The 16,536-nt window shown below is 42.8% G+C and overlaps 1 protein-coding gene across 1 annotated transcript in view; it reads right to left on the bottom strand.

Moving 5' to 3' along the window:
- ST8SIA1 (ST8 alpha-N-acetyl-neuraminide alpha-2,8-sialyltransferase 1) overlaps positions 1-16,536 on the bottom strand; it is a 139,358-nt gene that overhangs the window by 90,199 nt on the left and 32,623 nt on the right. The window contains exon 2 of the mRNA XM_074168830.1: positions 11,719-11,863. Within this exon, the coding sequence (XP_074024931.1) occupies positions 11,719-11,863 (145 nt within the window). The remainder of the gene's footprint in view (positions 1-11,718; positions 11,864-16,536) is intronic.

The raw sequence follows: 16,536 nt of genomic DNA, 5'->3' as shown, positions 1-16,536 counted from the left end.
TCTGAGTGCAAAAGGAGCTGTGTGAAAATGAGCTTGGTCTTATTGATTTTGGTCTGGTGTCGTTCAATTGAGGGGCTACAACTGAAGCCCTTGCTCTCTTATAAATGGTGCTTCTCACAAAAGTACAGCAGGTAGAGGACAGAGTTAACAAGCATACTCCCAGTCACTGCATGTGGCTGCTAGACATCCCCTGGCACACATTTGCAGCTAGCTATGACACATACATAACTAGCTACAACAAAATCAGTGAGATGATAGAGTTGAAGGTGAGTGAGGCGAGATCTCCGAGGGAGTCTCTTCCCTATGCCCACCACCAATGGTTGCAGTAATGTTAGTGGCACTACTATCATGTTCACTGTACTGACTTCTTTTCTTTGGTTGCTGTAGAAAAGCCTTATTACCATGGGACGTAATAGCTTGCAGAGGCTTTGGTCACACCCCATAGTGTAAAGACCCAAGTAAGAAGATGTTATACACATGAGAAATCGGTCTATCGGCATTACATAGTATATTTATCCCTATCTGACTGAATGGCTGACAACAGCCCCAACAGCATGAGACAGCAACACGCTCGCTTTTCAGTGTAATAACCTGTGCTTAAGTTGTTCTATGAATATAGACCTTGCCTTAAAATAAAACCTTTAGCCCACACTTTTCAAACACAGGATGTGAGGAATTACGTACTTCATCCTTTCACACTTAGCCATACTGGTTTTGTGCTAGGTAGACTAGTTAGGGCAGTAGTAAGTGGACAAGGGTGCTACATTATCATTAAGACAATTGACTTCCAAGAGCTTTTTCATGCCATTTTTGTTCGGATCACAAACTTTACTCCTTCACAATAAGGATAATTTACTCATAAAAAAAATCCCTCTCTGACCTCTTCCTACTAAAAGCACATTCTTGGAGCAAAAGGAAAGGGAGGTCATTCTCCCTCTCTACTCTGCACTGGTGAGGCCACAGCTGGAATACTGCGTCCAGTTCTGGGCTCCCCAGTTCAAGAGAGACAGGGAACTACTGGAGAGAGTCCAGCGTAGGGCAACTAAGATGATTGAGGGATTGGAGCATCTCCCTCACGAGGAAAGGCTCAAAGAGCTGGGGCTCTTTAGTCTGGAGAAGAGAAGGCTGAGGGGAGACCTTATCTATGTTTACAAGTACCTAAAGGGTGGGTTGGAGGATGATGGAGCTGGACCCTTTTCAGTGGTTGCCAGTGAGAGGACGAGGGGCAACAGGCACAAGTTGGAACATGGGAAGTTCCATTCAAAGATGAGGAGAAACTTCTTTCCGGTGAGGGTGCCAGAGCCCTGGAACAGGCTGCCCAGGGAGGTGGTGGAGTCCCCTTCTCTGGAGATCTTCAAGCCCCGCCTGGATGCAGTCCTGAGTGATGTGCTCTGGGCAACCCTGCTTTAGCAGGGGAGTTGGACTAGATGGTCTCTAGAGGTCCCTTCCAACTCTGATAATTCCCTGATTCTGTGAAAAAGCCAGCCCCCACCCCGTCACATATAATTTCTGTTCTTCACCTCTCATGCAACTCCTGTGGCAGAGAATGAAGGTACTCAAATGCGCCTACATGACTTGGGGCTCCTAGAAAACATTACGGGTCTCACTAAGCTAGTATTTGGGATATAACTCAGGCAATTTCCTCCTGATCAAATGATCATCTGGAACCCAGTGCCTTTCATCTGAACCTCCTAAAATTGGAGACCGTTAGTACAGTATGTTTTACACGAAGACAGACATAGCCCTCGGAGACCAAGTGTCCATGAGACAATATTCAGGTAGCTCTACTGCAGACACCATGCGGGCATGCAGGAACCTCAAACCTCCACCCCAACCCCCACTCACAGGATTTCATAATTGACTTCCAGCTTATAGATCAAGGGCTCACCTAGGAAAGCATTCAGGATCCTGCTGGCAATAATGTACCTCACATGAAAATATCCTGCGAATGCCTGCAGCAGTCTTCCTGGGACTGGCATAGACTGGGATAACCAGTGAGCCTAAGCCATGGTCTCAGGCTTAAGTTACTCATCCTTCAAATCACCTGCAAAGCCAGGTATGCATATATGCAAGTTGCTCTTCTCTGCAACATACCTAGACTAGCACTGTGAACTGTCACCAGCCCCAAATGCCCAGATCAAGCCTGAATTCTTGATCTGAGCAGCAGCAAGTTAAATAGCACTTGACCTGCGTGTCCAGCATCACAGGATTCATCCGGTCCATCCCGCTAGAAGAAAACCACTATTGTGTTATTCTCCTAATGTCCCCAAACGTCATTTGGAAGCCAACGCCTGCCTCATGGGAGCCATTCAGATGATAAAAGTTGTTCCAGAAGAGAACCACAGCCCTTCCCCTCCATGCCATTATCAGGTTATAAGGACTCTAAATCAACCGTGCCGGGCTACATAAGTCAATTCCTGAACTGTAATGCAGCAGATTTCTCATTAAATGTAAAGCTGGGCTTACACTCCCCCCTAAGGAAGAAGACATAAAGGATCTTTTGAAAGTCACTATACAATCCTCCTACAAGATTTGTAACCGTGCTACCCCTTCTTCATAGCTCCTGCAGTGGTATAACCTTCCCTGACTTTCTTCAAGCCTGCCGACTCTGCTAAGCCACGCTTCCACCTGTATTTAGGAATACCTGGGAGAAGAGCAGGGCGGCATCTTTGCTGCAGCTAAAATACTTTCTGAATGTAATCTGATATCCTGCCACACACCAGTAAAATACACGAGCCATATCAAGAAACCAAGCAACCGTATGAAAAACAGAAGTATGTAACATTTCATCAATTTCTAATCATTCTTCTGCCAGGTGGCAAGTGCCAGGCATGAACTGCAACCAAACCTAAGCCTCAGATAAGCCAATACTGGCATTAAGCCTATTTTAGAAGTATCTCTTCAAAAAAGCTAATTACCGATTACAGCAAATTAATATAATACAATCTGATCACTGAATAATTCAAATACATAGTCACATATACAGTAAAAAGTCTATGAACTGAACAAGATGACTCTTAAAGACAAAATTTGTAAATAGTAAGAAAGGCTAACAGGTGGTCAGGACATAAAGGATAAAGCTTACTCAAGATTTAGACATTGGCTTCCAAAGAAGCAAAGGTCTCATTGTACCTGTAGGTGGAAGTCTTGGTATATAAACGAGTACGCTGCCAGAAAAAAACCCTGCCTAGAGAAAGAGCCTCCTTTTAGCATCTTATCAGTTATATAAAGCTACAATAAAACAAACAAATCTAACTGTGTTGCCTTTGGGCAGATTAGAACCAACTCTTACTTCTATTTTTATACCCTCGGCCATGCAGCTCATATGCCCTCTAGTTACTCCTAGCCAGAAGAATTTTGCTCTTCCTATATCTTAGCATCTGTGACCACTTCCTTTAATTATTCTTCTGCTTCTAACGTTTCTTGCTTATAAAGCAGCAACTTTATGTCCCTGTAGAGCAGATGAATAATGACTAAAAAGCCCATAAAATTCCCAGGGCAGTAGTACAGCCTCCCTGGCCGTCTTTGCCCACGCTGCCCACTTCCTCTTTGGGTTCAGAACAGCCTTTTTGCTCTGTGCCTTACAACCCCACAGTATAACATCTCTTTATCTGTAGCTGTGACTTCCAGGTACCATCAAAAATGTTACTTGAGGTAGAAAATGTCCATGATGCAGCTAATAAGTAGAAACGTGCACTCGTGTGCAGTGCTGTGACACCCTCTCTGCCCCTGCCAGCAGCTGCCCTTCCACGGCGTCCCCCCCCTCGCCTGGTACAGCACACCACTGCCCCATTGCTCAGCCTTGCCTGGGTTTCCAGCCCTGACGTGGCCTCTTCATGCTCGGTGGCTGCTCCGTATGCGGGCTTACATTTTGCTAGTCAGTAACTGTACAGCCCTGAGAAATTAATAAATGTGCTCTTGAAGCGCTTTCCAGATACAAAAACCACTCTAAGTTGCAACACCCTTACGGCTCCGTTATCCGCTTGAAAACACTCCATGTCCCTTCTGTCTTAGGTAGCTCCACAACAATCCCACAGGGTTTTATGCTGTTTTTAAGTACTGTTCAGTATCTGTAACAATGCAGGAGCTGGACCACATTTGCTCATCCACACCCTCTTATCCTCAAAATCCCAAACTGGCAGGGGTGGGATTGATCTGTGGGTTTTTTTAATGCCCAAGGGCATGAGGGTCTGTCTGGCAAAGGCACGGGTATGTGCTTGGATCAGCTCTTGCACTACCTAGGAAAGAGAGTGATTGATGCTCAGTCACTTTAGATTTGAAATAGAAACGTTGAGTTAGGGCAGCCGTTCCTCCTCCCTTGCCCGCGGGCCAAACTGACACTTCGCAGCCAGATCTAGTCCTTCCCTTCCTCTCTGTTACATTTAGAAAGGTCAGTGTCTATTTATGTATTTGCATTGACTGAGATAAAGCCAATTTGGCACGTGCATTATTGCAAATAAACTCCAGAAAATCAGGCTCACCAAAGGCAGCCTGGCTCAGCAGCTTGGCTGAAGACACTTCAGCAAGCCCAGTGAGACCAAAGCACACATCTGATGACCAACAGGGACAGAAAGCAACTCCTTGGTCTACTTTAACTTGCCTCAAAAAGAGCATGTTGCCCATCCTCTAGTTAATTGCTTTAAACTATACACATTGCATCGCGGTCTTTTTAGCATAAATTTGATTTTCACCATCAGGCGTGTTTACACCTCGTCTATATGGCGTAGTTTCAGATGGACTATGGCTTTTGCTTAGCTGACCAGATAGAACAGATGATGACCTATTCCAGCTTTGCTAACAGGCTGCACAAAATGGTCTAATTTTGCAGTTCTTAATCAGTCAGTATGCCATCAAAGTGAGGGTAGGAGTTTCACTTGCCTAAATATTAAGCCAAATTTTTGATCTCAAACTAGCCAAAGGCTAGAGGTTATCCAGGACTGAAGGGAAGACTCAGACTCCAAAAGAGCACAATTTGTCAGGTCTCTACAGACAGTATTTCACATCCCAGTTTAGGAAAGGCACTATATGATACAATTGCTAGAATAATTCAGAAGATCTCTTTTTAATTGCATTCCTAACATGCAGATGTCACTTCACAAGATATAACTAGCTCTCCACCTTTTAGTATACAATGTTTTCCATGTTTGCAATAAATAATGTTTATTACATTTTTATTTTTAATAAATATATGTAGCCCCAATCAAGAACATATTTTGCATTACAATATGCTTGTGGAGGGGCAAAACCAGAAAAGGTCTGCAGGCACTTCATGCCTCTACCCAAGACATCAAGAAAAAAAAAATCAGGACACATACAACAGCAAGTATTTCAATGTATTTCTCCCAAGCAGCTATTAATTACAGAGCTTTACTGAGAACAGAGTACTTCAGTAGGTTAGATTGGTGGGAAAAATTAACAGAGCGCTTCCAAGTCAACACCAAAGGCAATAATTTCATGCCTCCTGGCAACACTGCAGTCCACCAAACCCTAACCCCCTTTGCTTCAGGTGGTTTCCCATTTTATACACAATTTTTGGATCACCTGGGTCTAAAATCACTTCAAACAACACACAGCGTTTGCCCTAAGCAAGTTAACACTGTCCTCTTAACGGGGTTCACGTTCCCTAGGCAGCTGTGGTTCACATCCCACCCCACGTCTGAGCAGCAGCCGCGCTGCCACCCAACCATTCCCGACACTCGCTGCTCCTAGACCTCACCTTCTACTTGAATCAAACTGCCATTTTCTTCCTCAGGATGAGCAAATTTTTCCTGTAATCCTCATCATGCAAAAAGGGGAAAAGCCCGCAGACTCTACGCAAAACTCCCTTTCCAAATCTGAATTATTTCCCTGAAAAAAATTACAAATTATTCTATTAGCTGCAGGCTGTAACTGTAAGACCAGGGAATTTGCTTTGACACAGCACAAGTACCAGCATCAGAGAAGGACACGATAAGATCTCCGGGCAAAGGAGGAACGTTGGGAGCAATGAAGAAAAATTAAACAAGCTCCCAGAACCTAACAGGTACCCCGAATAAAAAACAAAACCCACATCGCACAATGGTAAAATCCTTCACCGTTACTCAATACAACATTCACCCCGATAACCCAGAAAATGTCAGAGAATGTCTTCATCTTACACTTACAAGCAGTTTTTCCCTGCCTTTATATTAAGGACGAGAATTTAAACTCTAATTAATAATTCAAAAAATCTTGCCTTTCTCCTGATCGCAAGGTACCCAGAAACAGCTGGCAGCTTTCCCAAATTTATTTGTGGCTTGAAGCTATTTCCTTTGGATTTCTCAAACACCATTTGTGATGACTACTCACGAGAAGCCCACTGCAAGTAGCCATTCTTCTCGCTGACAGCATTTTGCAGGTGAAGCTTTAGAAGGGATTTGAGCAGCTGGGGAATCATATTTTAGCAATTTGAAGTAATTTACTAGTAACAAATGTGTCTAACTGCCTCAGGTGAAATACAATAAAACCAGAAAAATTTTAAATAAGTTATTTTGTTTTGTCAAATTAAAAAGCTGAAGCTTAACGCTTGAAATTTCTTCTCCTCTACCCTCTAAAATAATACTTTACGTGGCAGAGTGAAAATTTCTATTTGATTTAACTTTTTAGGGAAGGGTAAAGGAGACCTCAGAAATTCACCTGTTTTTCCTTGCTATAAGCTTTTGCCAACAAGTAACAAAATCAATTGTTTGCCTAAACAGCTAAATACTGGGGTGAAGCGTTTTTGTTTGGTTTTTTTTTTTCCCTAAATGTAAAGATAGACTTAAATTTGCTTTTGAAATTCTGAGGAAGAAAGAGACAGAAGGAGTGCAAAATTATTTCAGAAAATGTTTGAAACTGGGGCTTGTTTTATTCTCTAACTCAAAAGCAGATGAGTGTTCACGTTTCTCTCACATGGTTTTGAGTCATATCCCAGCTACTCCTGTGGTTGCATCACATTTACTCATAGCATCTAAAAATTACTGCAGGAATATATGGAAGAAAGCAGGCTTCCATATTAGTCAGACAGGAAAGGGTGGAAAATGCTAGTCGTGCCTCAATGCAACACAACAAGACGACCAGAGTTGCATGGCTAAACTTCCAGGCTGAAGAGCAAGGAGGAGAGAGAAGTCTCCTGTCAGGAACAGGATTCCTGAATACTCACCAACGCAAGGTTCCATTTTCTGTGTAACAATTGGACCACAACGGAGAGGAAATACATTTACAAGTTTAGGGATTTAGGGATGGATCTTCTGGAAAGCACTACTGAGGAGAAGGATCTGGGAGTCCTGGTGGATAGCAAACTTTCCATGAGCCAGCAATGTGCTCTTGTGGCCAAGAGGGCCAATGGGATCCTGGGCTGCATAGGGAAGAGTGTGGCCAGTAGGTGGAGGGAGGTCATTCTCCCCCTCTACTCTGCACTGGTGAGGCCACAGCTGGAACACTGCGTCCAGTTCTGGGCTCCCCAGTTCAAGAGAGACAGGGAACTACTGGAGAGAGTCCAGCGTAGGGCAACTAAGATGATTGAGGGATTGGAGCATCTCCCTCACGAGGAAAGGCTGAGAGAGCTGGGGCTCTTTAGCCTGGAGAAGAAAAGACTGAGGGGAGACCTTATCTATGTTTACAAGTACCTAAAGGGTGGGTTGGAGGATGATGGAGCTGGACCCTTTTCAGTGGTTCCCAGCGATAGGATGAGGGGCAATGGGCACAAGTTGGAACATGGGAAGTTGAGAAGATGAGGAGAAACTTCTTTCCGGTGAGGGTGCCAGAGCCCTGGAACAGGCTGCCCAGGGAGGTGGTGGAGTCCCCTTCTCTGGAGATCTTCAAGCCCTGCCTGGATGCAGTCCTGAGTGGTGTGCTCTGGGCAACCCTGCTTTGGCAGGGGAGTTGGACTAGATGATCTCTAGAGGTCCCTTCCAACTCTGACAATTCCCTGATTCCGTGAAGTTACCCATGGCCTTTAGTGACCAACCTGAGACATGGCAGACTGGCTATTCAGAGGTTTATCCAACCATGCCGCTCATCTCAACTGTGGTAGGGTCACCTCCATCTCTGAACTCTCAGTGCCTCCAGAGGCGTATCAAAATTACTGGCTAATATTGAAACTTCAAGTCTACATGAAAAGCTTTAGAAAAGTGGTAGGAGCACAGTAGGAATAACCTCTCATTGTTAATATTGAACTACACCTGCAATTATATGCAGACTCTACACTTTTTGTCTCCTAAGAGTGGAAAATAAAGCTGTAGATCACAGCAAGTAATAAAACAAAGCTGCTGTCAAGAACTGTCTGGTTTTAATTGAAATGACACTCCATTATCCAACAGCCCCAGGCAATGCCACTGTAGTACTCGTTGGGAGATGAGATGTAGGTGGGATACCCACTCCCACTGCACGGTAGGCCATCTTCTGTGATGAGCCACATCCTGCCCCACGTCTTCTCCTGACTCTTAGGTATTGACACTGAGCCACTAGAATTTTTTCTCCAGGATGGGAAAGACTGTGCAGTCTGTGTAGTATTTAATTTCTGTTTGAAAAGAAACGTGATTCTAGAAATCAGTGGAAAAATGACACTGAGAGAAGGAGAGCGTAAGAGGAGCCACTTCCAGCCACTGGAATTGTTAGTTCATGCAAAAACTCTGCAACTTCAAATTTTGCTCTCATAAACTGAAACACTGAATGACTGTTTCCACATAAAAGCTTTTTTTCTTTTGCAAATTTCTGCCTTGGTCAATCAAAACCTTAAGTGAGAAAAAAAAAAAAAAAAGAGGAGGAAGCTAATCGAGCAAAGTCTGAGGAAAGTAAAAAGCTAGCAAAGAGCTGATAAAAAAATAACAGTTGAAATATTACATTCAAAAAATGGTAAAATGAAATGTTGTAATACCACCTAAACCTTTTAACCTCTTCATTTCAAAGAAAAATTGAAAAACCAACGAACTGATACTAAATTCATATTTTGATGAAATAGCATTTTCATTGGAAAAGCACTCCATCAAAAAATGTTGAACCAGCTGCAAGAACTTTATCTACAGATTACTCAGAAAAAAAAAATACTCTACTTTGCATTGTTCACGTTCAAAAATAAGTGAGATTTTAAATATTAACTTCTGACATACTTGCATTATTTTTGTATATCTCCACTGATGCATAGCAGGCTTATTCTATGCCATAAAATACAGCAAGTTTCCTATTTAGCTTTGAGTTACTTTATCCTATAACTTAATAACTGGTTCAGGACTGAGAAATATTCTGCAAGCACAAAATGGCTTAAACCCAGCAGATTGATGTGGATGGAGCCTTTTTTATTTATGACAGAGGAAATATTTTTTTTATTACATCAACATAGCTGTGGCCCTTTACATTCCTGTTACATTCTCTGAGCATTTCAGAGTGTTACCCATATTTTATGAGCAGTTTTAAGCTTATGGATACTTTTGAAAGAAATATTCATCTTCACAAAAATTGCCTGCCGATTGCTAGCAAGCTAATAGACACCATTCTTCAAAGTAGAAGTCTGAAAAAATTAAGCAAGTATTTTTCTTGAAGCAGAGAGGTAGAAAAATACTTCGTTTAAGAATTTACTGCAAATAAATCTTCCTAAGCTTTTACGCCTAGCATGATTTCATCTGATAAAGGTTTACAAAATTCCTTTGGGCAAAATACATAGAAATAACACATCAAGTTAAAGACAGCGGTACTTGCAAGAAAAGAGGGAGTAGCAGTGAGTAGCACTTGTCAGAAATGAACTGCCCATCAGTTCATTAAAGGAACAGCGCTTCTGGCACCAGTCCTAGAGCTGCTTTCTAGCACTATTCTGGAGTTGGAACGTCATAAAAAAAAAAATAATCAGCTTTTCCACCGCCACCCCTGCAACGGCATCTACCCATCCTCTTCACAGCCTTCTTGGCAAGCCTAAGGGACTCGGGGACCCTGAAATCCCAACTCCTTAGCTCACGTTTTCCCTCAGCAATTCATCTCTCCAGGGCTTCCCAGATCCTTGCTCCCAATGTGGCCAACTGATAAACTTTGGGGACAGGGCTTGAGATCCTGGGAACCACCGGAGTTCCCAAGACCATAGCTCCTCTCTAAAGCATTTACATCTCTGAAGGAACCCATCCAGTACTCTGCTCTCTTCTGTGAGAGGAGCTAGGACACCACTATGGCCAGGCAGAGTGCTGGGTTTGAATCCAAAGAAAATCAAATCTGAAATCCCAAATCCATCACAAAATAGCGACCTCCCTGTGCCAGCCCAGGTGGGGCTTTTCTGAAACATCGGAGAGGATGTACATATTTTGAACAGTTACTGCGAATATCTTTGTGTGGTACAAAGTTCAAGGCTCTGCTAAGGATTTCAGTTTTCTCCAATAAGCAGTGCAATATTGCAGCGACAAATCACACTAATCATCATAAAAAAGATTCACAGCAGCTACTCTGCGACACCCTGTAAACTTTCTACCAGTCTCAAAGGCAGGGAGAGAAATTCGCTCCAGCCAGGCAGCCCCTTCCCAGCTGTACTGCAGGAAACAAACCACTCGTGGTGCACATTTCAGCATCTGCTTGTTGGCTGAGCTTGCAGGGACACAGAGCCGGGGAGCAGCCTGAAGGAGGCAGAGGTCCATCAACCGGTTCATGGGAACAGGCACAGCCGAGTGACAAGACAACCCCAGTGGCAGCCTGACCAAGACAGCGCTGTAACACCGCCTCTCCGGATGATGTCTTAACACAGAAAGCGGCTGTTCCCACCTTCTCTCCCCGCCACTTCAGTTTCCCCTCACTCTTTCTCCACTAAAAGAAACTCATTCGAAGTCATAACTCTGTTGTTGAGATCTGGAAGCTACTTTTAAAAAACAAAATAACCTTTTGATGTTTTATTTGCGGGATGAATTTAACAAGTAAGAACTCTGCTACGCGTTTAACTGGAACAGCCCAGTGTGAACGATTCAACGCTGATCGGGAGGCTTAATAAATACCTATGCCTTTAATTTGAGAAATTCAAGTAACATATAAATCAATGAACACATCCAGATGTTTGACTTTCTTTACATATGTAGCCACATAAAACATTTCTCCTTCCACATACAAAATTCAATATAATAAACTCATTCTTTAACATGAGCTCATACATTAATTAAAAATAAAAGGAGCTCAGATCACTGTTACAAATTCCCAGTGCTGTAAAACCATGCACTTAACCCAAAACACCTTCACTGAACAACAACAAACCATTTCTAATATCCAAAACACAGCAAGAATTGACAAAGTCAAGTTGTTGGCTTCTGTTATTAGGCTCACATTGGTTACCATCGCTAAACTTCATTAACTTGGGAGTAATTTGGACACCTTCACGCAAAGTGCTGTCACATCTTAGCTAAACAGATCTGAACCCAAGCAACCCTAGATGAGGGAACATGTTCCTAGTGAGCATCATCACTGACTGAAATGCAGAAATCACCTTCTTAACATAGCCAGAACTTATTTTAAAAATCACTACAGGTGAACCAATCTCATCCCCTGTGCACATCCATACACCTGAAAAGTGAAATATTAACATGCATACGAACATTTCATAATTTTCAGAACACAGACGTAAAAAAGCAGAGTGTTTTGTATTGAGAAATGAAGATACCATTTCTTGAGGAGCATTTAGCCAATTTATACTCGTTTGTACCATGTTAATTAGTTAATATATTAATACTTAAAGTGAAAAGAAAATAAAAGATTACTAACCTGCGGGAAGAGTGAGTAAGTTGCATTGTCAATAGTGAAAGAATATAAAAATTCCCCATCAAACCAGAGGTTCTTTCCCATCGGGGAGTTCAGCTTTGTCATAGCAAAGAGCTGCCCGGGGTCGCAGCATTCTTCCAGCAGTTTCCTAGTGAAGGCAACCAAAAGAGAAAGAGCTGCATTAATTAGAGCCTTGGCACACCTTCTCTACAGACCACCCCTCACACCTGAGATCCCGCCGCTCTCAGATGCTCCAAAGCAAGCCATTCATCTTCCCAGCCAGCGGATGAACCATGGGTGACTTTTTTTTTTTTTTCACTTACAGAAGGGACAAAAATCCTGATTTTATTCAAGAAAATCTTAGAAAGAAACAGTAAAAAAAAAATTAAACCTCCACTGACTTTTCAGAAATAGAAATAAAACCAAGATTCAGCATGAGGAACTTCATCCTTTACAACCAATTCTAATAAATAAAAAACTGGTCTCCAGCACATACAGAAATCAAAGAAGCCCATTTGGAATTTAAATTTGAGGCATATGAAAATTCAGTCCCAAACCTTCTTCATGAAGAGTAGGCCTCCTAAAGCCCCACAGTTACATAACTTAAGTATGGAAAAAACTGCCATCTCTCTCCAGTTACTAGATATCCTTGTGCTACATTCACAGCAGTATTAGGGCCTGCCCTCTAACTGAAGTCCAGCTTGGGTCATCCCAGTATGATATAAATATACATATGGATATATATATAATGGATATACTTCTTGTTCCCTCACTGAAACTGCATATCCTCTTATACATTCATTTCCCCAAAATAGTTACTACTCAGCTTGAGTAGAAATTTGAGAGCTGGGGAGGTGGTTGAGGGTTGTATTGAGCAAAAATTCTCTATTACAGCAAACTCAGCAATTAATATCCTAAAATACAGAATGATGAAAAGCTCTAGACATCTGCAGGCCAGGAATATCCTATCTTTCTGAAGCCCACATGGGACTACTTCTCTACAGGAAGGGTGATGCTTATATTACGTTTTAGATATAATAGATGTATGTAAAATATACGTTGAAGAATTATGTCATTGCAATATATTGGTATTATTATATATGTTTCTTATTTATTTTAAAGGGAATCCTACAGAGACTGATGCAAATCATTATTTTCCCCTACCAAAAACTGATTTTGCCACAAGTTAGTCATTTTCTGCAATTGTGTGAATACTATTTTCCATACATATTTCAGCTGAAAATTGGATGAAAGCCGTAGAGAGGATTTGTTGCAATCTTAACAGAAGAGGAAACAGTTTGAAAAAGTTGCATGGCAAGGAAAAAACCTAGGGGTGTCAGTGCTATTTGTTAGCTTTCCCCACTGGAGAAGTTCAGTGATTTTCTCCAGTCCAGCTCCAGGGCAGCATTGCCCCCACCGATGTCCTGGGCCCCTGGGATGCTCCCTCACATGGAGGAAGGCTCTCAAGGGACAGCAAGGATGCAAGCACAGGGAAGCTGGATTCAGGGCCGGAGGTCCACTCCTCTCCCAAAACAGGTACCTGAGAGTAGCCTTTGCACATGACACGCAGGCAGATTAAACTGTTAAAAGGAAGCAAATTACACAAGGTAACTGGGTATCCCATTTTGTTGGAAGTCAAGAGTCAGCTTCTACAAAGAGCCACAAGGTAAACTCTTCCCCTGTAATAGGCTGAGCAGCCCCTCTGTCCCCAGAGGGAGCCAAAGAGATGATTTTTATGAAGACTCAATCAGAAGCTTATGACAGGATGCTTCATGGCTCACAATGTTAATATTTTGTCCATTTGACCCCACAGCGCTGCACTGCAGAGCATGAGGCTCCACCACATACCCAGACCTTACACTGTGAGGGTACAGGGCTTACAACCCCAGAGCACACTGCTGCTCAGACTGAAGTGCTCCAAGAACTAGTTTCCATCTGTTTTCTCCATACTCACCTGAACTCCTCTATTTGTATCAATAAGTATTTCAGAAAAGATGTAAATCACTGTGCGTAAGTCAACCCCAAATTAATGAAGTCTAGGACAAAATTGTGTCCAGTTCTAGACCCCACGATTCAAGAAAGACACAGATAGACTGGAGAGGGTCCAAAGGGGGGCCACAATGATGATCAAAGGGATGGAAAACCTGCCCTATGAGGGAGGACTTAAGGAGCTAGGTCTTTTCTCGCTGAAGAAGACAAGACTTAAAGGGGACCTCATCACAGTCTTCCAGTACTTGACAGGCAGTTACAAGACGATGGAGGCTCTCTCTTCACAAGGAGCCCCAAGGAGAAGACAAGGGGAAATGGGTACAAGTTGCACTGGGAGAGGTTTTATCTTGATGTAAGGAAGAAATTTTTTACAGAGAGAACAATCATTCCCTGGAACAACTTCTCCAGGGGCATGGTGGAGTCCCCATCGCTGGAGATTTTCAAGATGCAACTGGACAAGGTGCTAGATAATCTCATCTAGGCTCCATCGCCCACAAAAGGCTGGACCAGGTGATCGTTCGAGGGCCCTTCCCACCTTGGCAATTCTGTGATTCTGGAACTGTGTTCCCTTCGACTCTCCATTACAGAGCTGGTTTGTCTCCCTCTGAGCAGAACAGAGCAACGCCTTAGCCAGAGCAGCAATTTCCATTCCTAGAAACACTAATGGGGGTGTACCTATACCCACCACAGAAAAGCTTCAAATCATCTTCCTGCTGATGCCTAAATAAAGCTTTCATCAGAGAACTGTGAAAATCAAACTACAGGAAATTTTAAATCTCTTACCAAATAACCTTTGCAAAACGGGTTAAGACAGACATGGAATATTGCTCCAAGTAAACGATTTGAGAGTGGAGATTTTTCTGGCTGTCCACAAACTCCAGTTTGCAGCCTTTGCAAAATTATTTCTCTCTCTGTCAAGTGGAAAGAAAATAATTTTTGTCTATCTTTTCCCTCCTTTTCTTTGTATTTTCTATCCCCATGGCAATTTCCAAATACCTAAAATCAGCTGGAGCCCCAACTCTATATATAGTTGTTTGTTATACAACTGTATAACAAAATTAAAATTTCCAAGTGAAACCCTGCAACTCATACCTTCTCTGGAAGTCTGGTCTGAGCAAGAAGCACAAAAATAACAGATAACTCAGTTGAAAAGTATCTAGGGAATGTTTTATATTAATGAATCTTTCATTAACCAGGGTAAACCGATGAGCTAACGAACACATCTTTGTACAATTTCCCGCTCCCCCTTCCATCTATTAGACTATATATATATATATACCTACTCTTTCCCTTCCCCAGAAATGCATTCTTCTGGTTCCCATTGAATCCTTTGTTAATAAACCTATTATGAAAAGCAGCAGGTGCCTCCTGGAAGGTCCACAGATAGGCAGGTCACTAGTTCAAGTATGCATCTGTATGTATTATCACCAAAATCTTGTCACTTACATGCGCTTTCTGTCGGAAAAGAATAATTATTAGAAGTCTCATTATTCAGTCTCTCTTTCTGATCCAAATCCCAAAATTACGAAGTGAGAAAAGCTCCATAGGAAAACATGCATTAAAAAGCAGAACGGATTCAAAGGCAAACCTAAAGCAGGGTACTTTGCAGAATCAGGGAGTCTGAACTGATTTGCTGAGCTTGATTAAAATACACAGCTAAAATGTTATGATAGAATTTGCAAAACTGCAGCAGTTTTTACCCAAGGACTTAATTCACCGCAAGCATTCCTTCACTCGCAGGACATAAATAATATACCTCTGACTCAAATTTATCTCTAATTCAGAGGAGACCTGTGCATGAGAGGAATTAAACAACTTGAACACGGGTATTGAAAAGGCACTAGGGGCCCTCAGATCTGAGAGTGCTTAAGGGACAATTGCCTACTTGTGAGAGAAGCAGGAGAAAAGTTACTTTGAGAATCTCACTTCAGGTCTAGCTTCCAGATTTCAGCTGGATTGGGCACCAAGCAGGTCATTAACTACAAGGCAGCATTAGCACTGAAGAGGCTCTGCACATCAACTCAAGCAGCAACCTGTGCACAAGGCGGGAGCTGAGCAGCGGTTTTGAGACACTGGCTGTATCCCCGGGGTGTCCTTTGCTGAGGTTATACCAGCAGATATTGGACACTGAAAGAAGGAGAGTGAAATAGTTGGTGTCAAGTGTCCCACATCCACATTACGTGATTTTCGTGGGATTTACTGCAGACTAACTCTGGTCTTTTTCCACAAAGAGCCTGTGAGTTGCTCTTTGGAGAAGAGGAGGCTGAGGGGGGACCTCATTGCCCTCTACAACTCCCTGAAAGGAGGGTGTAGAGAGGTGCGTGTTGGCCTCTTCTCCCAACGGAATAACGACAGGACCAGAGGAAATGGTCTGAAGTTGGGGCAGGGGAGGTTTAGATTAGATATCAGGAAGAATGACTTTACTGAGAGAGTGGTCAGGCACTGGAACAGCCTGCCCAGGGAGGTGGTGGAGTCTCCATCCCTGGAGGTATCTAAGAAACGTGTAGACGTGGCACTTCAGGGCACGCTCTAGTGCCTGAGACTGTAGGGTTTTTTTGTGTGTGTATGGTCGGTGATCTCAGAGGTCCTTTCCAACCATGACGATTCTGTGATTGTGTGGCACACTGGGTGCGATACTGAAGTGCAGCAACTGGGGACAATCAGGAGGTTTGCCTCAGAAGCCCACTTTTGACCAAAGGGCTAATACAGGTGTACCCTCCTCCACCTAAAAGCAGAGAGAAAGCCAGACCTCTTTGCAAGGCCTAAATCTAAATTCATACACAAAGTCAGTGAAAGAGCCTGCATAAAAATCCCAGACTACTTATTCTTCAT

The sequence above is a fragment of the Numenius arquata genome, chromosome 2 (genome assembly GCF_964106895.1).
Source record: "Numenius arquata chromosome 2, bNumArq3.hap1.1, whole genome shotgun sequence".
NCBI classification, from domain to species: domain Eukaryota; kingdom Metazoa; phylum Chordata; class Aves; order Charadriiformes; family Scolopacidae; genus Numenius; species Numenius arquata.
The sequence above is the reverse complement of the archived record's forward strand: the minus strand, read 5'-3'. Positions and strand labels throughout refer to the sequence as shown.